Below are 26,165 nucleotides of genomic sequence, written 5' to 3' on the forward strand. Positions count from 1 at the left end.
AAACATGCATGACAATTAGGATAATTAATACTACAATACTGAATAGACACAACACAAATTACCCCAAAATATCAAATTTTAAATAAAATGATAAACTTTAATCTTAAAAAATGGAATGGGATGGAAATGACTGAGGTGAACTAATGAAACTTCTTTATTGAAACCTCCCATGTTCATTACGAATGGCCCATCAGTGAATGCACGCATACCCACCCTTGAGTTTGTGAGACAGAGATGAGAGAGCAGAGGCAGGCCCAGCTACAGCATAATTTTTGTAAATGCGCTCACGAGAAGCAAGGTTGTGAGATGGAGATTCTATAGTGGAAAACATTGGCAAAGAAGCAGCACAGATTCAATGGAAAAAAAATTCAGCAGAGAACACAAGCAGAAACAAAGCATTTCAAATGGTATGCACAATCACCTTATTAAAAAGTTCATATTCAGCTAAATTTTTCAACAGGTTTATATTTCTCTAAAATTAAAACTGAAAACAAAGGTCAAACTGGTTTAAATTAGTAAAGATAGCTCAAAATGCATTAAAAGCTAAGTAAGACTCATTGCTCTCATAAATCAAAATTGAACATTTCTTTTAGACTAATATTTCTTTAACTCAGTTTTCTTTTCTTTGGTGCTCATTTACTTATAAATAAAAGTTTATAAGTAAATTTTGTTTTCTTTTGTAAATAGTGGGAGATACAGAAGCATTACTTACAGTTTAGCATAGCTACTGTCACCTGGTTTTCTGTATGGACACACGATTATGATTTTTCCAATATGTATGGAAACATATAGGGTTGACTACTTTTCTGAGTCCATTTTCAGTGGGCAATGTTAGTGCCACTCCCTATATTTAGTGTTTGTTCTGTAAAGCTTATTACTGAGATACCAAATTTTGTTTCATAAAAAGTTTTGCAACACAAACAAAGCAAAGAAAATTTACAAGTCACTGAAAAATGCTAGACACATTAATGATTTTACCATGCAGAAAATGAAGTACTTAAAATTATCTTTTTTTCAAATAATTAATAGAACCCCTAAATTGTAGTCTTTTCAAAGTTGTATGCTAAAAAAAAAAGGCTCTATCTAAATCTGAAAAAACACCCATTTTATTTGAAATTTTAACTCATGGCAATTAAATCAACTGAGCTGAAAGAAAGTAGTAAGGGGATAGCTTTCTTGTTCGTGAAATAAAAAATTGGATACAACATACACTGTTCTCGAAAAGGAAAAGTAATAATTGACTGATTCATTAGTGTGGCCAAGATTAAAGATGGACTACTCAAAAACCAAGAGGTCACTCCCTGCGAGGTATGGACTATGTATTACATGTCAGACATTATTCTGAAAATTGAAGATAAAGAGATGAATAGATATAAAGTCCATGCTCTCATGGAACTTATCTTTAGGTAAAAGGAGAGACAACAAGCAAATATATACTAGGTCAAGTGGTGATGAACTCGGGAGCCACAAGCATGCAGATGCTGAGTGACATTCCATGCCTGGAGAGGACCAGTTAGGGAGTGGGGTCCAGAAGAGACAAAGCCCTGGGACATTCCTAGGAAGACAGAACAGAGGAGGATGCAGAAAAGAGAAATGAATAGTCAATGAGGTAGGAAATATCCAGCAGAAGGTATTTCAGGGAAAAAAAGAGCCATCACTCTGTCAACACACTGCTGATACAGCAATAACATGAGATCTGAGAACTGAAGACTGAACTTAGCAAAACAAAAGAGACTAGAGTAATTTCTGTGAACAAGGACAACGGCAAGGACCCCTCGGAGTGGGTTCAAGAGAGAAAAGCAGGAATGTATGGAGAAATGTGACAAACGTGCCCTCAAATCATCTTCACCTAAATTTTAAAAAATGTTAAAATTTTTAATGTTTTTGAGCAAACCTCTTTTTGAACTCTATAAAAACCCAAAGGTACCAGGTGCTGCAAAAGGAATTCTCATGCTATTTAAATCTCATTTACTACAAAGTCTGCAACTCTCACTGAAAATATCAGTTAGGAGGGTACCAGCTTTCCACTGGAGAATTAATTCAAGGGGAATTCAACCTGCGAATGTAAGGATACACTCTTGTGGCTTGCCTGCCAAAATCTGTGAAGACAGGGTTTAGCAGGAGGACATAGAAGCAGAAATCAGAATACTATCATAATTAGAAGCACCCATAAACATAAATGTGAAAAACAAGGACATTTGTAGGATAAGATGTTTGAGGTTTAAGGACAAAGTCCTGGAAGAGGTTTTGAAACCAGAACAGCTCTGGAGTCTCTTCACTGTGTTACAAAGCCTATAAAGATTGAATTCCTAACATTTTTTGAAAGTCTAAAAAAGGCTGTTAAACACCTAAAGAAATTAAGCTGGGACAGACAATTGTTCTACACATTTAATTTTTACAAAATTTGCTCATATTTGAACATAGTCTGATATAGTTAACTTTTTTTTTTTAATTTTTTTTTTCAACGTTTATTTATTTTTGGGACAGAGAGAGACAGAGCATGAATGGGGAGGGGCAGAGAGAGAGGGAGACACAGAATCGGAAACAGGCTCCAGGCTCTGAGCCATCAGCCCAGAGCCTGACGCGGGGCTCGAACTCAGGGACCGCGAGATTGTGACCTGGCTGAAGTCGGACGCTTAACCGACTGCGCCACCCAGGCGCCCCTGATATAGTTAACTTTTTAAAAGATTTATATTTTTCAATTTAAAAAGAGAAGCAATCCTTAAGACATACATTGGTATCTATGAACAAAAGAAAAAACATTGATTAACTTTCAGGCAATTTGTTGGAAACTATATAATCATGTTCTTTTTAAAATCTTATTTTATAGGCAAAACAAACAATTATCAAATTCACCTCTGTGGAATTTTGATTCTTTTTGGTACAACATTACAGTTCACTAAAGAGAATATTAACAATATAAAAAACAAGATTTTTCTCCAGTACTCAATGAAGTCAATGTTGTCCATCTGGCATAAAATATCCCCTTATTAACAACAAGGTTCTTCATATGTCATTTATCCTTTGTCTTCTTTGTTTTGGATCCCAACTATTAAGTTCCCTGGAGTACTTACGTAGTTCATTTTCTGATCACAGCAACTTTGAGAGTCTACTGTGAATTGTATTTTAAAAAATCACTCCCTAGATGCTACTAATAAAAAAAAACATATAACTTTAATTTTTAATAAGGAAAGCATTCTCATTTCAGTTTAACAAGGACAAATTGTGGTTCTGCTGTGAATATGAGAAACTTGACCTTGCTCCTGGGAACATAAACTGGAAAAATCAAGACATAGGTCACAATCTGGTGGCAGTACACAAAACTGCAGTTCTGAGATTTAAAAGGGAGATACATTCTTTTTCTTTTTTTTAATGTTTATTTGTGAGAAAGAGAGACAGAGTGCAAGCGGTGGAGGGGCAGTGAGAAAGGGAGACACAGAATCTGAAGCAGGCTCCAGGCTCTGAGTTGTCAGCACAGAGCCTGATGTGCGACTCGAACTCGTGAACCATGAGATCATGACCCCAACCGAAGTCGGATACTTAACCGACTGAGCCACCCAGGTGCCCCTATATATTCTTTTTCAATGTTAAGTCAACAATAAGCAATGATCAGAAATATTAAACAGAATATTAGAAAGGGCAGTAGGAATACATTATATTCAGGAGGTCAGGTGTCTAATCACATCACCCATGTCATTATCCTGAGGCTCAAACAGGGGAAGTAAGAGTGATGGAATTTTTTCCACAGAACATCTCAAAGGAGGCTACAAATAACTGGCAGAAATAAACTTCATCTATTTTTACTTTTTGGGTCTTCTAGTTCTCAATATCAAGGAGGCAGTACAGCGGTTATACATTTTTTAGTCCTAGAATTACTGAATGCAATCCTAACATAGATATTTGAAAGAACTTGAGAAAGTTTTATAAATATATCTATGACAATGCTCAAATTTCACTGTATTCTGTCCATGCTTATATATACACCTACATTTATGTGTATGTATATGTATTTGTTAAGATATAAGAAAGAAATCTAATTCTATAGATCTTTCCCAAGCAATGATTATAAAATTTCACTGGGTTTATAGAAGAATGATAGGGACAGTGTTCCTGACCTTCTTCACCTGATTTAAATTTCACTGTATATTTATATTCTGCTCTGAATAGAATATCAGATATTTTTGACATTATTGATGCCTATAATAGGCAGCAAATGGTTAAGTCTAACTTGATATTTGGCAATTATTTATTTTAAAAATACCTACTTTTAAAAATAATAAAAACTACTTTATTGGTTCTTGAGACAATATATAAACATTCAACATAGTCAAAAGATGACAGTAACTGAACAAAATGCAGATAAAAAATAAATGTAATTAAGTATAATTATTATTCCCACTTCTGTCTAGTAATATTTTGGAGAGTTTAAAATAAAGTAATAGTAATTATTACACACTCTTAGCTAGCAGCTGTCTGGACTGACAGCTGTAGATAACAATTATCATTGCATAATCAGTACACCCGGAATCAGAAGAAAAGTGGAATTATGTGAATGCTACGGGAGCTTAAGAAATGGAATAGGAAATAAAATTTAGTCACATAAATATTAGTATAACTAAATGAATTATAAAATAATGAAAGCTGGAACAAAATTTCCAAGTGAAGGATAAAACAGAAATAAGCTTTTTACTAGAAAATAACATTAACCTACATAGGAAAGTCGGAAGGAAGATGATGAAACTTTGTTAAGGTGGATAACCCCCCAAACACAGCATGTGTCTAGATGACTTCTAAACAAAACTGCACCTGCATAAAACATACTCAGAGCATATTACTGAATACACAGTAAATTCCAAGTAACTATGGTTAAGGAATATACAAGATTAAGGAAAAGCATATCATTTCAGAGTTTGTGATGGCTGACCAAGGAAAATTCTGAGCAAAATTTGATGTGTATATATACTAGGCCTGAGAAAGAATAACTTCAAAACATTCCATGAAAAGGTTAAGTATTACTCCTTAAGCCAATAATGTGAGGCACAGGAGGGCTGAAGATGCTATTAAAAATAAAAATCTGGCTCTCCACAAATCTTATTAGTTGCAAAGTTAAAAACGGTAACTACCGATCAGAGAAATCAGACATGTAACCATGTCCTGCCTTCAGAAGGATATAACACTTATGTAGTACAAAGACAGCTAAAACTGAAAACAAAACGAAAAGGTTTTTAGGATAAGATATTTCTGTTTGAAGAGAGAAGAAAAGAGTAGGCACATAAATCCAAGGTTCCATCCATGCCACACCTTCACAGGAGGCAAGTAAACAAATGGACAAATTCTGTGGTATGATTATAATGCAGGACAGAAATGACCTCTAGGTCTTGGAAACAAAGCTGGCCTCTATACTAACATTTATACTAATATTTCAACATAGTGTTACTCTATGAAGAATCGATCTCAAGACAAATAATAAAGTTATACTGTAAAAATGTAAACTGAGGAGAAGCCAGGAAACCTCAGTTGTCCCTTTCCAAATTCCTTCCTGCTACTCCTCCACACTGAGAATAAACTGCTCGCTCTCAGGCTGTGATTTCTTCTAGTCTTCCTAGGAGCATAATAGATGTTAAGTGCTTGCATCAAAAGGCAATAATGATATCAAGTGATAACATTTACTGGGCACCCCGCTTTATGGATGAAGTAAAAAGGGCTCAGCTGTGTCACACAACCTACCTAAATAAAGCCAGTGAGCGGCTGAAAGGGAAATCTGAGTTTTAAGTTCTTTCCATCACTTCTTTCCATCTCTATAATGAACACGGTGCTTTAGTATATATTGGTATTCTCAAGCCTAAATAAATATGCATGCAGATACTCAAGTGGACATTTTAAGTCATATGTAGCAAATGTTCTGTCTCATTTAAGAATGTGGCATACAGGTGTAACAGAAAAACTTGTTGCAAGATAACCTAGAGGTTTCCTATCTGGGCTTGAAAGTACTGTTATTTTGACATTATGTTACATATTGAAAATGTCTGGGAGAATAGTAAATTGTCTTAATTATCATTTTTTTCCACAAGAAAAATGAAAATAAACTATTAGGCCTCCTGGACAGTAGATCTTAAATGCCTCAGTCATTTGGAAGTTTTTCAGTTTTGGAGGATCTTGCTTAGGTATAAACTCCTAATTATCATTACTCAGTATACACTCAGAATTATTAGACTTTGTATTGTCATATTATAGTGGTTTTAATTAGTACTGAAACATTCTTCCTCTTCTTTGAACATATACTCTAATATTGGAATACCTAGCATAAAATAACAAGAAACACATGATCTTAAATTCATGGTTTACACAGAAGAAAGTGATAATCTTAGTCATCTAGAGCCAATAAATATTCCTCCAATGCCTGTGATGTGTAAGACCCTGTCAGGGGCTATGAGACAGAAAATGATACTTTAAAAGGAATGAATAAAAACAGTGAAAATAAGCAGTGAATTATTCTTACAGAATAATGGCAGAGATATCATTCATAACTTCAGTTCACTAGAACCCTATTGCAAAATCCTACTGGTAATTGGAAATAAAAAAGTAAATTATAGAACAGTAAAGAAAAAGTCTATATACACACTTCTCTCCCTCCCTCAGACCTATACACACATAAGACAAGGAAAATTTGTAATTTTATTTCTGTAATTATTCTACTTCACTAGAAAGTTCAAGTAATATGTGTGTATATGTAAGTTTGCTACTATAAAAAAGTACCAAATTATTTTCATGTAACAAAATAAGTACCAATTCCAAAGATTAGTGAAAGCTATGCCTCTGGGAAAACAAAACTAAAGAATTATTGATAATCACACTCATAGAGGTTCTAAATAAAGTTAACATATGGGGCAGTTTATATATGTCTATGTAGAGTTTGTATACTTAACTGGGAACTTGACTTATGACATTTAGGAAATCTTTTTTTCCTCTCCAACTATGCTACATTCTGAAAATTAAACTATAAAGTATAAATAAACAACCCAAACAAAGCTAATACTCTAGACTCGGTGCCAGGACAAATGTAGGCAGAAATTTTAAAAATATGTATCAAAGGCCAGTTTTGGCAGCTTTACTCAGTACGCAAAGCTGAATATTTAAAACATGGCCTTTGTAGTCAGTAGAACTGGTCTCACACTCTGGCTTTACCATTTTACTACGTTATTTCTAGGGAAAACCATTTCTACCGAGCTTCTGTTTCCTTACCTGTAAAATGGAGACATTATCTTAAATGAGGATGTATTAAAGTGTTTAAAGACAGTGTTTAGCACATAGCAGTGACTATCAATATAAGCAAAAAATTAGTATATATAGTCCCCTATACATAATGTTTTCTTTTAGTATCACAAATGTGTAAGACAACAGTGATTCTCATTTTACTAATTAGTAATGAGAAGTTCAGTATGTAGCCGTCTTCTATTGTTTTTTTTTTCTTAAAGTTTATTTACTTTGAGAGAGAGCGTGCCCCCTCTGTGCCCCTGTAGCCATCTTCTAAAGCGAGGTGAACTGCTGGTGTGATGGATGGCAGTGAAGTTCAGGAAAGAATACCTTACTCAGGTAGTCTTAACAATAAGCACACTCTGCCATATTTAATTTTCCCAATATGATGTGATGAATACCATTCAAACTTACTTCCAAAATATTAAAACTATTTTAGATTCCATACTTTTTTTTTTTTTGGTCATACTAAAAATTAAGAATTTTGGTTTCTGGAATTTGTAAAGTCAAACTTCAGTGATATTCTGATGAGAACTAAGAGGTTTAGAAGAAAGAGCTACATAATTCCCACTGTTGGAATAGAGACAAACGATGATTCAGAAAACTGGTAACTGAGATATGTTCAGGCCATGATTTCAAATTTGCTCCAAGACGGTGGTAAAAGAAAGCAGTGGTACTGATAACACTCAGACACAAGATGCATACAGTTATTTTGACACAATGCCAGTTGGAAACCTATTATTCTTTGAGGGAAATAAGCCTGATTTTATTATGGTCTTTATAGTTTGAAATATTTTATTAGATAATTTGGTAAAACAAAAATAATTACACTTTTCTTTCTTTTTTTTTTTTAATTTTTTTTTTTTAACGTTTATTTTTGAGACAGAGAGAGACCGAGCATGAACGGGGGAGGGTCAGAGAGAGGGAGACACAGAATCTGAAACAGGCTCCAGGCTCTGAGCTGTCAGCACAGAGCCTGACGTGGGGCTCGAACTCACGGACCACGAGATCATGACCTGAGCCGAAGTCGGATGCTTAACCGACTGAGCCACCCACGCACCCCACTTTTTTTTTTTTTGAGAAGACTTGAAATGACTTTTTGTGTAGAACAAAAATGTCCTTACTTTTTTCTGTTGTCTGCTGCTGCTATGACATTATCAGAGTCATTTCCTGTTTGAAATTTTATATCTAATATGGATTTTCTGCCTAATTATGATTTTTTTGCTTTTTGTTTTTTCTCTTGTCTTTACCTTTAAGACTTCCTGCAATCTGGGCATATATAAATGTAAAAAAACTATTGCTTCATTAAATGAGTAAACTAAGTTGTCACTTCTCTTTCCTTCATCTGTAATGCTTACCAAAGAAGGAAAAAGCTACTTCTCACACATGACACTGTCATATTTCCTTGAAATTCTTCTTTTAAGACACATTCAATATCCATATATATAGACAATGATTGGCTAGAAATTGATACTACTTATATTTCCAAACTACTTAATTTCATTAAACTTGCCTAATGTATAGTGCAATCCCAGAAAAGTTTATACTCTTGTATACTCTTTATCTAAGGTAGATAATAATATCCTAATGAGTAACATTATTTGCATGATCTGGGACTTTCATGAATTATCTCATTCAGTGATTACATTTATATATTGTACAGCCGATAACATGAACTGAAAGCCAAGAAGAATATATTGCTGTCATACCACAAGAAGCTTTGAGAAGTTTATGTGGAGGCCTCAAGAAGTTATTAAAAAAAAAAAAAAAAAAAAAAAAAGGAACACTTGGTTAAGTGTAATTTGTTTGGGTCTATTTTCCAGATCAATGTGAATTACATCATGGATGGAGGGCTAGAGCAATCTTAGAAGGCATAGCTAAAAGCAAATAATCACTTTAACACATTAAGAACAAGAAAAACAACAACAACAACAACAACAACAACAAAAAGCAAGAGAAGAAACAACAATTTGAGAAAATCTGGAAACCTCAAGTTGCTATACATTTCACAGATACGAAATTCACTTAAAAGAAACAAACAAACCTGCCCCGTACCACCTATCCTCTACCCACTGCTATAGTGAAATAGGTCTATTCTCTTGGGGCATCCCTCAGTAACAAAAATCCAGTGTAAAACAATGAAAGTTAGCTCTGTAAGTGATGCTTAGTATAGTCATGCATTTTATATAAAAAAATTTAAATGAAATGTTTTTCTTAACATGCGTTATGTATGTATTTGCTTATGCTGGAATTAGAGAGCATAATAGCCATACTTTAATAACTATACTTAATAAAAAAATGTGTGATTAAAAAACAAATGTCTTAGCTGCACAATGTCTTAGCTCAGAATAGCTTAAATCCTTCAAAAATGTGGAAAGGGATAACATCCTCATGAAATAAAATCAGTCAAGTGAGTTGATAAAGAATTAGTAACTGATAAACAACTCAGAACAAAGCTTCAGAAATGGTTTGATGAGGCAGGTAAGGCTGACAGACTTACTCTGAAGCTGAGGCTGCTGGAAGGAAAGGGGCTGTCCGAACACAAATGGGCTGTGGACTAGGGAAGAGGGAGGTTTTGCAGCTTGATCAAAGATGGAAGGAGCTGGGAGATTGGGCCGAGACTGAATGGAATTCAATATGGCACTCAGTTGGTCACCTGCAGTGGGCAAAACAGTCAAAACTACAACTTGTTATTAATTAACATCCAAAATGGCAAAGAATATGGTGCTTTATGACATTCAGATAAAGTTAAACACTAAATAAAACTATGCCAACTCAGGAATGAGTGGAAGTTGGTGATCATTATTCTCAAATTAGGGACCAAATGTTGTTATGTTGTTTTAATAATCTTATATAACAGCCCACCTATGAAAACAAATTCATGAAAATTTACACACAACATTGAGCAGCAGTGTGGGGGAATTCAGAGTCTATGAAGAATCTATCATAGAGAGGTTGACTCAATATCATACAAGTGTAAACTGAGATCTAAGCAAATGATGTCTTCTACATAATACCTAATAAATGACTAAATAACTCCACCTCATATGCAGTACTCTTCATGCAGAAAATAAGCAAATAATATGAAAACGTTTTTTTAAGTACATGTAGAACTGAAGGGAGGCAAAGTATATGTTATTAACTTAGTAATATATTTACATTAGAGTTAATAAATTATTATTTTCTTTTTTTAAATTGTTACTGCCAAAGAAATTATACTTCTTAAAGCATGAGCTCCTTTGCTTGGATGGATAATATACCAATCTTTAAGACTTATAAGATAAAAAGGAGTATGAGCTATCTAATTGGAATAGTATCTCAAGTATGAATTCTGACATTCTCCCTTGAAATTACATACACAGGACTTTAACAGAAAAATATTTTTAAAACTATGAAACAATATAATTAGATGGATGATCCTTAGCTTCTTCTTTAGGAGATTATATGTATTAAATATTTTAAATAATACTGAAAAAGAGAAGAAGAAAAAATATATCTAGATTAGTTGATGTAAAAACTGGAACACAGTACCTTTCCAGCCATATTCCCTAAATATAATAAAGTTTCTTAAGTGAAGACTTCAAATGAAACAGCAAGAAAGAATAGACTTATATGGAAAGAACTGTATACATAGCTACATATGTCCACTTTTCAAAAATTTATGTTGTAGATTTCAGGAAGGATTTTAGAAATTATGAAGAATTTTATAGAATTAAGAATAAAGAATTTTTATAAAAAAATTTCTTGATCTTGGACAGTATAAACAGTTAAAAAATGGGAATTAGTTTAAAGGTAAGTTCATTAACAAAGGTCAGATATATTTAATTAGATTTAAGTTTCTTAATATTCCTTTGCACCATCTAAGTATTTTAAAAGCCTATTAAAAAATACGAACAATGTAAGCAAGAATTACACTTTTAAAAAGCGGTCCTTCATTATTTCTATTTAATAACAAATGTTATCAGCAATGTTTGTCTCTTAAAAGTTGATTTAAATTCCTACGATATTTAAGTAAATTATATTTTGAAGACTGATTTAAAGTGAGAGCCACCAGTATAATTTAGACACTTTAGAGACTGACAGCATACAATTTGAATTAAACATGGCTCCAGAACAGACTACTAATGAAGTAGAGTAGTAGTGAATAAACACTGAGATTTTAATTTAAGGATTGATAATGGGAGAGAGAAAAGGACATGAAGAAAACACCATCAAGCATCTCCCCTACTTAAGTATGAAGGTCTAGCTCAAGTTAGTTGCAATCTGAGCTACCAGAAATGAGCAAGCAGGCAGTCCCCAAGTCTGCAGGATAGACCAACACAATAGAGTAGGAAAAGCCAAAAGGAAATCTTGTAGCTAGGCTTCTTTCACATAAATACTTTGTGGAAAGCAATAAAGATATCAAACAACATGTGGTTTTATTTTAAACTGAATATCTCCTCTACATTGATGTCATTTTGCATTTTATTGATGATTTCATTATTTCATTTGCTCTGCAAGTCTAATGATGCTGTATTTGTTCTTCGAAATCAAATCCTATGAATTAGTGTAAATGACATTTTACCGTAAAATTATTTCCATGTAGGCTATCTTCTCCCTCCTACCCATCATCCCACTTGTATGCTACTTGCTGACAATATGCTGATTTAGAAGGAGTCAGGATCATATGTGTAGAAAAGAAAAGGAATGTGTCTGAATTTTAGATGAAATCCAAGTATAAATTATTCTGAAATAATTATTGTTTGGATCGTCCATCATGTTGGTCTCTTCTAATACTGCAGACAAAACCAGCTACACACATTTTATTTCTTTGGCTTGGGTTTTTGTTTTCCTTTTTACAACTTTCTGATTTCATTATACATACCAAACCCGAATACAGCCTATTTCACATAATTCTAAATTAACTAAGATAACATGGCTAAACATTCAAAACCATGTGTATGTAATAAAGCTGACATGTAATATTACTTAAAACATTTTGATTTTAAATGGATCATTGTGGAAGGTTCCTTTTTGCTCATTAACACTACTATTAATAATAAGTGAATGATAAAAACAATAGTTCTTTTACTAGATACAGTGTCATTGAATTTATGATGTGAATTCACAGTGAGTATCTTTAAATAGGAGCAAATAAGCAAAAACTACAAACATAAGCTAAAACTGGTAAAAATGACACTCTAAAAGAACACCTTTGCAAACATTTTGATTGTTAGTTTTCTCGGAACAAACTTTAATAAAGTTTTGTGGGTGAACAGTAATATAATAAAAATGGTTAAAAGAGAAGGTAATAAAAATATTAAAGTTGGGTAGGTAAAAGACTCACTTTCAAACACCTACCTTTATTATTTCCAAGTCCATAATCAAATCCTTGGGCACTGCAACTTGCCCCTTTATTAAAAGCTTGCACTGAGAAAGGGCTTGGAGGAGGAGTCTGAGAATTTTGATCCAGAAGAACTTGTTCTATAATAAAAGACACAGCTATAAAATTAGTTTCTTATATGCTATTCCCCTATTAATAGAATGAAGAGAAAGTTGCCAAGAAATACTTTATGATGGTTAGATTTTAAAACCTCACATTTAGATTTGATAATAAGTCTAACAATTAGGTCATTGATACTGACAAATTATACGACAAATCTTTGTTTTCATTATCAAATACACAGTGAAACTTAGAAACTGGATATGGTCTTATGAAGCCAATTTACTTTCATTGTGGCTGGATACATCATTGAATGCATACTAGTATTTTTGGACCAGGAGCTCCAATTTGTGACAGATTTATACAAGAGCACTTTATAAAATAAAAATGGGTACCCTATAAACCAGAAATCAAAATATTTTGTATATTAGCACTCAAATAGAAATGTCTAAATATATGCTCTTTTTTTTCCTATTTGAATGCTAATACACAAAATATTTTTAGTTCTGAATGTAAAAATTGTGGAAAATTTAACTTTTGACTTATTTTTACTTATTATATAAGGACATTTCCTCTAAATGAAAGGATGATAAATCAGGTCACATAGAGCTATTCACACATGCTCAAGTCAATAAATTTATCGTAATTCTTATTTCAAGGAAAAAAGGCAAGTATTTCATCCAGTTTACAACATAAATTAATAAACTAAGGTATCCTTTATTATCAATGAGATGGCCATAAGACCTTGTATGATATAATACTAAAAACACAAATACCATAATTCAATAGTCATATTAATGCCAGCTAAAAAAGGGCAAAATAAAATCTGTCAAATGCAAGGTAAAAGGAGAAAAAGTATCTATTCTATCAAAACAACTTTACAGATAATGAAGTCTTGAGTATATTTTTCAGAAATCAAGATCTCTTCAAAAAGAAAATGGAACTAGAAAATGTGGTGTTTTCTTCCACTTGCATTTTCCTTTCACTTACATTTCTAGACTTTTTTCAAGAAGTCAATCCCCCAGCACTTCCCTTAGGCAATAGTGTTTAGTGTCAGATATTTCAGCAGTGGAATAGGTTTTCTGGAAAATACTCAGGAACACTAATCTGAATGGGAAAGACAGCATCCCTCTCACCCTCTAGACTCAGAATGGTCTCAGCATCAAGTATAAGGTCTGTTTTTAACCAGACCAGTAACTTTGCCTACTAGCTTTATTTGCAAATATCAAAGACCTAGAAATAATTTTTACCAAGAGCAAAGTTTAGTTGTACTTCTACTACCTCATACAAATTACTATAGTGTCAAATCCTCTTACCTCCACATTAAATACAGTTACATACTAATATCGACGAGCAGACTATTTGGATACAACATCAACTAATCGTAGTGATTTTCAGGCACTAACTTCTTAACACTTTTTCCTGATCACCCCAGGTCTTACGTTAAAAACTTAACATCACTTTATATAAGAGCAAAGGACCATTAAGTGTTGATAGAGAGAAATGTAAACTTCTCTTACACTGCTTTTAGGGTTGAATATCTTACTTAGCAGAAATAGTATACTAATTTAAGAAGCATTTTAACTAAGAAGAACTGTCTACCTTCTAAGTATATAGAAATAAAACTCTCCATTTAAAACTCAGTCTTCAGTATAGAGGGCATTTTACATTTTAATCATAACAGCTAACCTTACCATCTGCTAGTTTTATGTTATTATTTGTTCATTTAGATTTCATATGGAATTTATAAATTATTTTCATTTTGTAAACGAGAAAACTGAAGCACAGAGACATCAGGTTAACTTGGCCAAGGTTACACAACTGAAAAGCTGTGGCGCTGGTATCTGTACCTTAGCAGTCCAGCTCCAGAGTTCACTCTTACACTTAAGCTATATTGACAGTTAAAAAAATAATTAAGCTAGGAAGTTACTTTGATAGTTACCCAAACCATTCTCATATTATTTACCTATGTCTTATAAAAAGCCGACCTCACTTTATGTATTTTCATTTATATCAGAATATGCATATATAGTGGAAATGTTTAGGAACTTCTGAATATGTAATATATATATTAAGTATATTATAAATGGGAAGGTTATTTTGTAAAATGTCTAAGTGTCATCAAATGAAGCCGTTCTCATTCTCACAACATAATGAAGAATAGGTATACCAACCCAGAACATTATTTTACAATCACATCAGCTCTGATTACGAAGTGTGTCTGTAAAGACAAGGGAAGTAGCAGGTTCTCAGATTCTCTTCAATGATTACTGACACAGAGTAGTGTGCTGTAAGGAGCACAGCATCTCAAATACAAATGCAGTTTCTGGCTCAGGTAATACATCTGCCATACATCTAGCTATATAACCACAGGCAAAAGTCATTTCAAATCCATGACCTTTAGTTTCCTTACCTGTAAAATTAAAATTATAGAACTTATTCAAAGGCTTATTGTGGGGAAAAAAAGGAAGAATGTTTAATGTATACTGTTAATACAGTAAAACCTTGGTTTATGAGCATGATTGTTCTGGAAACATGCTTGTAATCCAAAGCAGTCGTATATCAAAGCGAATTTCAAGAACCACTGGCTAAGTTGTGATCATGTGACATTCGGCGTCAGGTACTACTTGTATTGCAAGACATCGCTCATTTATCAAGTTAAAATTTAGGATAAATGTTTGCTCGCCTTGTGGAACACTCACAGGACAAGTTATTTGCAACCCAAGGTTTTACTGTAGTCTAAATGTACTCTGTCATTCATGAAGTTTCAAACTTTTAAAAGATCTATTTATACTTATGGCCATATTGCCTCCTGGATGGTAAATACTACGTATTTATTCTCTGTTGGATAAATATGCATGTTCTTTCATTTATCTGACCTTCTCCTATAAATTTTAGGATTTGGAAGAAAAAAATCTATGCTCGACTTATCCACTTATTTTGATGCCCTAATATTTTTGTGATTCAACTTGTATTTACAAAACTTAATATGCAATTAAGTGCCAAAACTGTTTCAGAACTAGGAATACAAAGATTAAAAACCCTGTGCCTGTCCACAAGTGACTCACAATCTCGATATAAAGAAATAAAAATTGACTTCAGTATGATATCAGTTTTATTCTAGCGGTAAATATAGTTCTTTAGGAACTTAGAATTCTTGACTCTGTAAGGATCAGTTAAAGCTTCACCCAAGTGATGACATGGTCTGAACTTGGAAAAACTATGTTTTTGTCCCAGGAGAATGAAGAGAAGGGGACAATAAAGAAAAGTTTTTATTAACTGAGATTATTGAAAAAGATGAAGTTGAAAGCTGAAACTCTAACAACAAAATAGGAACCCCCCAAAAGACGCTATGCATTTATCCAATGCTCCTATCCTGAGACAAAATTAAATCAAATGAAATTGCCTAGGAGAAGTACTATGATTGACAATTTGAAAAGTGAACTTCCATTTAGTGTTTAAAAAAGAAAGGTAAAACATTCAATCCTGGACTGGCATAGAATAAGAAGTCATACAAATCTACATCAATGGGAAAAAAAAAGAAAACATAGTTTGCAAAGATGGATTCATTCATATGTTTCACATTTTCTTTTAACTCTCTTCGTACATGTGCTGAGTACCCATCATTTTCACAAACAAATTTTAAGAATTGTAAGAATTTTTAACTTCAGTTTTTCTCTTTACTTAAAAAATAAACACACAAAAAAGTTGTTTACTTCTGCATTTCAAAGGTTAATCAGAATAAATCACAAATTTAAGCCAACTTGCCATCTTCATGTCGAAGGTATTGGTTTCCGCCTCTGTCTCTAGCTAAGGACCATGCCTCTCCTTCATCACTCTCACAGAACTCTACCATGCTGTTCTTATCCAGCTGCACCCACGCACCTTCAGAATTGGTTACCTAGCACATAACAAAAAGCACGATTGATTGGCTTGATTCTTTCAGGGTACTCAGGCTGAAAACCAGCAAAAAGTTTAAGTGTTTGAATAGGGTAAGCATTCCAAAAGTTACCATGAAATTAGTTTCTGAAATTAAGACCACAGCCTGAGGTAAGACAGAAATCAATAAAAAGTTCTGTAAAATGCTGCTTATTTATGACTTCAGTAAAAATAATAACTTTTAAGGCACAGGACAACCTCTAAATAACTTTACACATCACCCCAAAACACGTGGCGCTCTCTCTCTTTTTTTTGTTTTGGCACCTAAAATATCCCAACATAGCAAACTATTATTTAGATTGGTAGTGTCTATAATACAACTTGAAAATGACCCTGACACTGAGAAATAGCATGACACACTACATCTTCAAGCTCATCAGCTGAGGCAAATGCCACCATTAACTAAAAAGTTTTATTTGCTCAGGACTTCAGTGAGACACATAAATGAGAACAAAGAAATGAACTCTTTGTATATGTCACATCTCCATACCAATTTATAGTAAATATTTTAAAGTGCTGTTAACCCATGACATCGTAGTACATTTATAATAATGAAAGGATATATGTACATACCAAACATTCATATATACAATACAAATCATTTTGTTAATATAAGTACTGTTTTCAGAAGGATAATTATGAGAATAAAATTACTTAAAAAAGAAGCACAGAAAAATGATGTTAGTAGTATTTGCATTACAAGTAAGGATAAAGAACATTAACGTTTAAAAACCTGGGATGGAAATGGCAACCTTTGGAAGGAAGAGATGCTCTGGTATTATATTAAAAAGGAGTAATTTAGAAGTCATGAAGCTACAAGAATCCATACCTCTCCCACTGCTTTGACTTTGTTTCCCAGAACTAACATTCCAATTGGGATACCTCTAAGGTTAGGGCAGCTTCTGATGTTGTGACCGGAAGGTCCCGTCTTCACTACCTTGTACATGCCTGGCCCTCCTCGCAAGAACGGCATATCTTGTTCTTGCATTGTTGCTTCCTGTGGGCAGCAGGAGTTTATATCTTTGAAAAAGTCATCAGTATTAGTTTTAGGTTCCTGAAAATTTGAATAGGAAAAAAAAAAATAAACAAAATACAATCTATTACCACTTTCGACATCCTATTATTAATAGCTTTTACAGCAAGTCTTTAATACTATCAAATAAGAGAATACATATCCAAAAATAACTGAAGTATACACATTAACATGACTACCAAAGAATCTTTTAATGTTTCAATGCTGAGTAATATTTAAAAGAAGAGAGAAAATATAGCAGAAAGAGCGAATGAACCTCTGGCTTTTGCCCACCACAATTTAAGAAATATATAGTACTTGATTTTATTTTTATTTTTTAATGACCTATTAAACAGTAGGAAAAACAAAAATAATATACTCTGTGAACCACAACTGAATAATTTTGAGTCATTATTACTGCATTGCTGTATGTTGGTACAGGTTAAAAAGTCTAAATCTTCATTTCCTTCCACTTTGTAATAATTACTTACAAATAGAGAAAACACGTGTGAAGATTCTAGAAACTTGTCTATAAACAGGATAGCAATGACAAAAAATGTGCATAAAATATAGCTACATCTTAATATTTACTAGGTTAAGGATAAATATAAGAATGCTTATAAGATTTTAACAACTCATACTTCCTTAATGTAATACAAATAAAGATGTCCTGCTAGATCTGCTAGGCCAATACTAAACAATGATATATTAATGCTATTAACAGAAAAAGATGATTATGCTTTTAGAGAGATTAATATCAAAGATGCATTTTTACATAAATACAATGCATTTAGATATAAAAGAATCATTTCTAAAATGAAAGAAAAGGACATGCCCTAAATTTTCTATTGAATCTGAATGAAATTGTTCCCTATGTGAATGCAATAAAGATAAATAATAACCTTCTCATATTTGCTCTTTGTGAAGGAGTAAAGTTCCACACTGGGGGCTCTTCCATTGTCATTATTACTTCTTTAAAACAGATTTAAACTGTACTTTTAAATACAGTAGTAAAGACTCTACAAATTATTTTATGTTTAAATATAACAAAAGATGACCCTAATGGGGCACTTATTTAAACAGTGCATTAAAATTAAATTAATATTTAGTAATACCATAAACATGGAATAAAAATGAAAAAAACACTAATATACTATTTATGCAAGATAAAATACTACTAAATAGCTCTATCCCTCTAAGTAGTCTCATACTAAAGGGTCTTCCTTTCTATAATAAAAAATTAAAAATGAAATTCTTAAGTTAAAAAAATGTAGATTCAAGAATTCTGTGTACCTGTGACTTTAACTCAGTATATGGTCAGGGAAAATTTTTAACCCACTATTAACCTTCACATAATATTCTATTAATTTCATTGTGGTGACGAATAACTTTTAGGTGTATAAATATGTACTATGGACAATATTTATTTACATTTAATATAATAATACTTGAAAAATGTAGATTTATAATCTAAAATAAACTTAAAATATGCATTGTACACACCCATGCATATATACTCATAAAAACTTACATATGAATAAAGAATGTGCTCAAAATGAAAATGGAGGGTCAGGTCTAAACTTTAAACTGTGCTACTACACTAACAAGGTTTTCAGTAAACATTTAAAAATATCTAGTTGTGAATAACCAATTTCAGTAAATACATCAGGCTATTTCATAGTTGGAAGAGGCAAGTGAGTCCTATTTACAACCATTTTTTAAAAAATTACATGGTATGATGTCAAAAATAACAAGCAAATATTAGTAGATTTAGTGAAAAATCAATTTTACTGGTATTCACTGATATATTTAGAGCATTTAATTAAGTTATAACAGTATTTCCAAACTTTGGTCATTCAGCAGAACACAAGAGACGAGTCTTGGCAAAAACGAATAATAATTGCAAGTTGTTCAGCGAAAGGCAATATATGAGAACTTTTATTAAAATATTTAATATTTTATTGAATAAAGAAACTATGCAAATTAATAACTGTTAAACAAAGTCTATCCATTTTTTTTTATAGTGCAGAGAATGAAAAGAACTGACAGACAAATAAGTCATAGAAGTATGGTTGCCATTCTCAAGGAACCCTAATATACATGCTTTAGCCAATACAGAAATGGAAGACCTGGGGACCAGTGTAAGAAATGGATGAAGTGCAATGTAATTTTTTTTCTCTTTGCATTCCCACCCCATTCTCAGATGAATATCCAAAAGGGCATTGTAAAAAGCTAGGGAAGAAGAGAAGAGCCATAGATTTGGGACTTTCCCATCAAAACAAGCAAGCTGAGAAAGCCAGATGTGGATGTAATTATGGGAGAAGCTAGTCATAAATTAAATACAGCAAATTTGAAGTCACATAAAAGTTCAAATTAAACTAATAATACATTCTTTGACAAAAGCAGAGGGAAAAGGATTACCAGGGAAACTCAATTGTAGCACTTTGTGTCGATCTTTCTCGGCAAAAAGTCTTTCATTAACCTTAAGCAAAGGCTTCAAAAGATAGAAGGCAAAATTTGTTATACATGCTGAAATACCTGAATATTGTTTGACTGTTCCTTACAGTTAACTCACCTGGGGAAAAAAAGCTTTGGAAGTCCATGAAAATACGTCCAAGTCCCTGACTCCTTGGCTAGCATTAAAGATACTCTGAGCGACAAAGTTTAAGAAAGAAAAATATCAACAAAGAAAGGGAACAGGATATTATCTACAGAAGATGTGTTCACAGTAACAACATTGTTCTGTACTCTAGCACCAGCACTGTGATATTATTTTACTACAGGGAAACTGAAGCCACCTGAGTAAACCATACAGCAAAGAAAGACTGATAAATAAGTTTTTGTCAAAAGCTCTCCATGGATATAGTGTGTCATGCCATTTACTAAAATTAAGAGCCAGACATTGATTTAAAGCTTAAGACAGTCAATGCAAGCAGGAAACCTTAAAACTCTTTTAAATGACGACGTATCTGTTCCAATACAAGCCAGATTTGTTTTATGACAGAAAACAGTCTGCTGTTTTATAAAGAAAAGGTAAATAATATAGATTGTATAGATAGTGCAACTATTATTATGAATATTAATGGCATGGAGAATCTGTGAACATTTCCACTTTTTAAAATACAAAAAACATCAAGAAGTCAAAAATCTAGGTCATTTTTCAATCTCCCTTTCTTCTCTAAATGAGGAAAAATCATTCAGAAATGTTACTGAAAGCTGTTAGCATATTTGTTAAGAAAAGTACACAGAAAAACATACAACTTGAATCTTTTCTTAAAAGACAGGCCTAGTTTTTGCTATCACCAAGTTTAGGAAATGCATAGAGCCTTTACATCTCTATGTTAAAATCTAAAAATATTCTGTTAAATAACCAACTCGCAGCAGCAGTCCTAGAAAAGTCAACATCTTCACAAAATGTCTTAATGAAAATTTAAGTGATATACATTTTACATAAAAATATGCTATTGAATATATTTGATCTGAAATTAAAATCTTCCCAGTGAGTAGCAATTACACAATTTTACTGCTTATGTAAATACTGTGATAAATGGTTATTTTGAACAAAAAAGAGGACACTCAAAATGTTAATAAAAGCTTTCAGCATCCAAAACTTCAACACAAAAGAAACAACACAATTCCCAACCAATTATAAGCCATTTTAGATAATGACAATTTAATATTCTTTAACTCTGTATTTTCCTCATGTATTTATGTATGGAAAGATGCAGATACACACCCACATACATACACATATATGCTAATTCAGAGATATAAGACATATAACAGCCAGAAAAAGGAGTTCCTAGTAATGTGCCTACAAATGAATGCAAAACAAAACCAAGACCAAAAACCAAAGCCCCCTTTCATATTTAAAAATGAATAGCAAATAGGGTCCTTTCTCTTTATGTGAAGTGGAAACATGATGAAAGCATTTTAAAATGCTATTTTTTGGGGGAAAAAGATGTCTTTACTGGTTCATTCATATATATAAGAATTTTTGAACTATGTGCTCAAAGGTTTTTCTCCTTCACAGAAAACAGTGGTGCAGACCTTTTGACATAAAACAATATTGAGATATTCTTTAGCATTTTCTATTTTTTAGCATAATTTTTTCTATATTAAAAGCAATGTAAAAAGCATCGTGAAAAGCAAGGCAGATGGAGTTAGTGATAAAGAAGCAATATGGTGATTCACAATATTTGAAGCTTGTACCTCTCTTTTATTTCCATGCGCAAACAAGTGTTTTGAGTCTGAGTACATGAATTAACAAGTGATATAACTGCTAACCATTGTGATAAATTGCCAATCAAATCATTTTTGTACATGTTAATTATATGTGGATTCAAATTTGACACTTGTTTGCTTTTCTCAATTTGCAGAAAATTCCAGTAAACACTAGTTTACTACTTTTAAAATACGGTATCCAAATAAAATTACATTTATCAAATACCAAAAATGCACCAGATAGAAAGCTGGAGTTTAAACATAAAATAGACTTGCACGGTTTTCTTTAGAAAATTTAGGCAAGTTTAGTGTAAAGGCATGAACATGCATGAAAATAATATCTCCAAAGTCTCAATTTCTAATTATTAAAATACATAAATTAGCTTTCATAGATTAATAGGAGTACCACTATATGCAAACACACACACACACACACACACACACACACACACACACACACACACACACACACCCCTACGATAATCTAAATCATTTTATACTCAAAGACTGTTTTAAAGGCAAAAAAGTTCTGTTAGGAAAATTAAAAATTAAAGCATACTAAAATCCTAACTAAATTAATGATCACCAAACTGCGGATAATTTTTCAAGGCACAGAAGATCAAGTAAGTGAAAAATATTCATTGTGAAAATACATGACCAAACATGCCAAATGCTCATGCAAAAAAATGCTTAATAATTCTTTCACTGTGCTAGATGAGCACAGAGTTAAGAGTTGCCATTCTTAAAGAGAAAAAGATAAAATGTCTCTGAAAAATTAAACACAGCATACACAAAAACAATTACTGTTATTTTAATTGCCTTAATTTCATTCTGTTAATGGTGCATTAAGTAAATACTTAGTATTTACTAAGGTTAAATAGTAAAAACAGATTATGCATATACATACACCAATCTATTAACATAACAAAACCAATCAATTCAGGGTATGTTAAAGCTGTGGCTACCAGGCACCATCAGGTAACCCAAGAGAATGAAATGGGACATAAAATGTGAGAAACATTTGCTAATTTTACCAATTACCCCAGGTAATGCTATCAGAGAGATTACCAAAAGATATTTTCCCTTCATCTCTTCTCCGTATGTTCCGGTCCCTAAAATTTGAAGAAATCAACCTACTTTCTGTATGTGAACATCAATCAGCATATGGAGGAAGGAAGTGGTTTGTATAAATGCCTGGAGATGTTTGGACACATGAGCTGTTTCTCCAAGAATTCAGATAATATAGTCATTATAAAGATATCTTAGAATACTTCCATCCAGGTATCATTTACTCTCCTTGATATACACTCTACCACTCAACCTTCACAATGTTGGAAGACCTCATTTCTGACAAAGTATCCAAAGAATTGGGCCTAGAAGTCTCAAATCACTAATATCTCCTATCCTAGAAGTAAACTCGTTTTCCCCCCAAAATGTAAGGTCTATTCCAGGCATATTTTCCCCAAGGTATGAAACATTCTATTAGCTTACATTCTGTAGCTTCCAGATCTTTAGAATTTTAATTTAAAAATCAACATTTTATGCCTTCTGTCTTCTCAGACTGACCTACGTCACCTTCAACATGTATCACAGTACTCATCCTCATTCAACCATTAAGGTTATGAATATTCACATTTCCTTAATTTGGGAGTTCTACTAAAGTGGTATGATTTTTATAGCTATATTTACTTTGTCCTTTTGTGACCATATGTCTCCTTATCTATTACTTTCTACTTGTGATTTTGAGAGAGTAGCTATCTGTTGACACTAGAAAAATAAGAATGATAAAATACATGACATCACAGGTCACAACAAAATTAAATGAGAGAAAAGTAAATGAGAAGAAGAAGCATATAGGTGATAGGAATTATTCTGAACAGTACATCATACCAAATGCCAAGCATTAAAATGTAGTATTCAACAAAGTTGAAAGCCTACCGTGCGCAAAATATAATATTTAACATTTTGGAAGAAAAGAATATGAGTAAGAAGGGATTCTTAATGAGTCCTTAACCTTAAGGAGCTTAACAAGAGAAGTAAAAGGTATACAAATACAAATGGGCTGAAGGGAAGAAAAACAAACTAAACATTATGGGTAAGAAGTAGAGCTCTTCTACTTCAACCTGAGAAAAGAGAGGGAAACCTAATTTCCCCAGTACTTATGTGATTCCTACCCCCAATCTTTTGCTTTGTCAGCCCTTATCAACTAGTTTTCAGTTCCCAAACACAGCAGGCCTCCATAACTTTGGACATTTGATTCTTTGTCACTTTTTCCTGACAACCTTTCTTCAAGACTTCTTCCCTCCTCACATATCACCTAGGTGAAGTCATTCTGTAACTTATTACAATGCAACTTAATTATCTGAATGTGGCATGTCTGCCATATTATACAATGAGTACTCCAAGAGCAAGAACTGCACTCCCATCTTATTGATTTCATATCCCTTCCCTCCCCCTCTTCACTCAATGCTTACTTCCCATCTTAGTATTTGGTACGTTAATAAGGGCTCAATAGTCCTTAAATGAACAACCAATAAATTTGTAAATACAGCATTACTGGGAAGTACAGAGAAGACAAATGTCAACAGAAATTTTTGAGCTTGGTCAACTAGGAAAATTTAGTAAAAAAGATAGGAAAAAAATAGGAAGGGAAAGCATCCTAGACAAATGAAACAACATAAAGACTCCAAGATGTAAAATTGGACAGTGTGTTCTAAAAAGGGCACAGTGCTCTTCTTCTTCTCCTTCACTTTTTTTAAGAGCACAAAGTTCTAACAGAACACCAGCAGCTCACAAAAAAGGGTCTGCATTCTTCATATTTATCCCTGATCTTACCATTGATCAAAAAATATTTTAAAAAATACATAGTTATATATAATATGAAAAGTCAATGCTACTTATCTGAACTACAGCATTACTAAAGTGCTAAAACAGAGTGAAAGTCACATTTGTACTAAGTGAGGGTTACCATCAATTCTTAGCAAAGTAATGAAGTATTGTTAGGCAGGCTAACAGTTAGCTACAGTACCTGTCCGCAATGACAACACGAGTACAGAGCCCGACACAGGGCTTGAACCCACAAACCGCAAGATCATGACCTGAGCCAAAGTCAAACACTTAACTGACTGAGCCACCCAGGCGCCCCTAAAGCTTATTCTAAATAGGGTTACTTATGGTGATTTTTTAAATAGTTCATCAAGTATTTACTCAGTGTTCAAATTTCTAATCCTCACCCCACCATCCCCAACAGTTTGAGTCAAGATTCAGATAAGGTACACACATTGATGTGAATGCAAAATTATTTTAATTAAAAAGGTTGAAGAGGTAGATGTAAAGACTGCAGAAGGCAACTTTTTGGTATTTTTGTATCTTTTTAAGTTAGTGGCATCCATCCTTGGTTATTTCTAATATTATTTTTTATCTCCTGCATTCTCTGTCTCTCTTTACTGAGGACTGTTTTACAATTATTAGCCATAATTATAGTTGATTTATTCATAAATTGACTCAAGGAGAAAGGGAGAGTGGGTGGAAAGTGAATGTGTTTTTTTCCAGTAGTAAATGTAGTAAGAGATGCAAATGAAGAGGTAGAAAGGTACATTTATTTAGCTTATTTGTTCCCTGAGAAGGTGAGATAGAATCCTTATTCCTTCCATCCCCTATTAATGTTTGGCCCTGCGGAGTAACATATTCCTTATGTTAGGGGCCCTCGCGGGTCCCTACAGACAAAACCTTGAAAAATGAGCCTGTTCTCACCAATGCCAGGCTGACTGTGTGAGTCCTCATCTAACACCTGCACTGAAGCAACTTTATACCAGGTCTGTTTGGAGCCTTAGGCCTGTTAGTTTTATCCCCTCTGTCATTTTTGGTGACCACATAAAATATAAACCCTCTGTCATCTACCTGTTCTAGTATTTTTATACTAAAACTACTCTATGCTTCTCTAGGAACCAGCATCAAACTATTGCCATTTGTCCCCTGACTTTGTATTGTATCTAAGAGGACCCCTCCCCCAATGGTAAACAAATTCGCTTTCATCTTTAATCTTGCCAGTCACAGTGTTGCCATCATCTGTGTCTTTGGTTTGATGTGGATGATCGCCCAATTGCTGAGACTTTTAGTTCTTAGACTGAGGCAGTTAGAATGACTGTCACTTCCACTCTACTTCAGCTACCTGCTCATGGCCACATTAACGGCCCATATCATTCAGTAAAACGCCCTATGAAATCAAGTTCAAATATTCTACTTTATCACACAAACTGCCTATCCTTCTAGTTCTTTAGGTAGACTGCACTCCTACATTGTTCCAGGATTTTA

General features: G+C 33.1%; 1 protein-coding gene across 16 annotated transcripts in view; it reads right to left on the reverse strand.

Moving 5' to 3' along the window:
* Positions 1–26,165, reverse strand: part of MYCBP2 (MYC binding protein 2) — a 283,602-nt gene that overhangs the window by 52,972 nt on the left and 204,465 nt on the right. For 6 of the 16 annotated variants that reach the window (XM_045054591.1, XM_045054571.1, XM_045054576.1 and 3 more), the window contains 6 exons: positions 20,203–20,277; positions 17,445–17,669; positions 16,445–16,577; positions 12,595–12,717; positions 9,755–9,934; positions 214–315 (listed from right to left, as the gene is read on the reverse strand). In XM_045054591.1, coding sequence (XP_044910526.1) covers positions 214–315; positions 9,755–9,934; positions 12,595–12,717; positions 16,445–16,577; positions 17,445–17,669; positions 20,203–20,277 — 838 coding nt within the window. The remainder of the gene's footprint in view (positions 1–213; positions 316–9,754; positions 9,935–12,594; positions 12,718–16,444; positions 16,578–17,444; positions 17,670–20,202; positions 20,278–26,165) is intronic. The other 10 variants (XM_045054634.1, XM_045054594.1, XM_045054579.1 and 7 more) reach the window with 9 other exon arrangements.

Source organism: Felis catus, chromosome A1 (genome assembly GCF_018350175.1).
Source record: "Felis catus isolate Fca126 chromosome A1, F.catus_Fca126_mat1.0, whole genome shotgun sequence".
NCBI classification, from domain to species: domain Eukaryota; kingdom Metazoa; phylum Chordata; class Mammalia; order Carnivora; family Felidae; genus Felis; species Felis catus.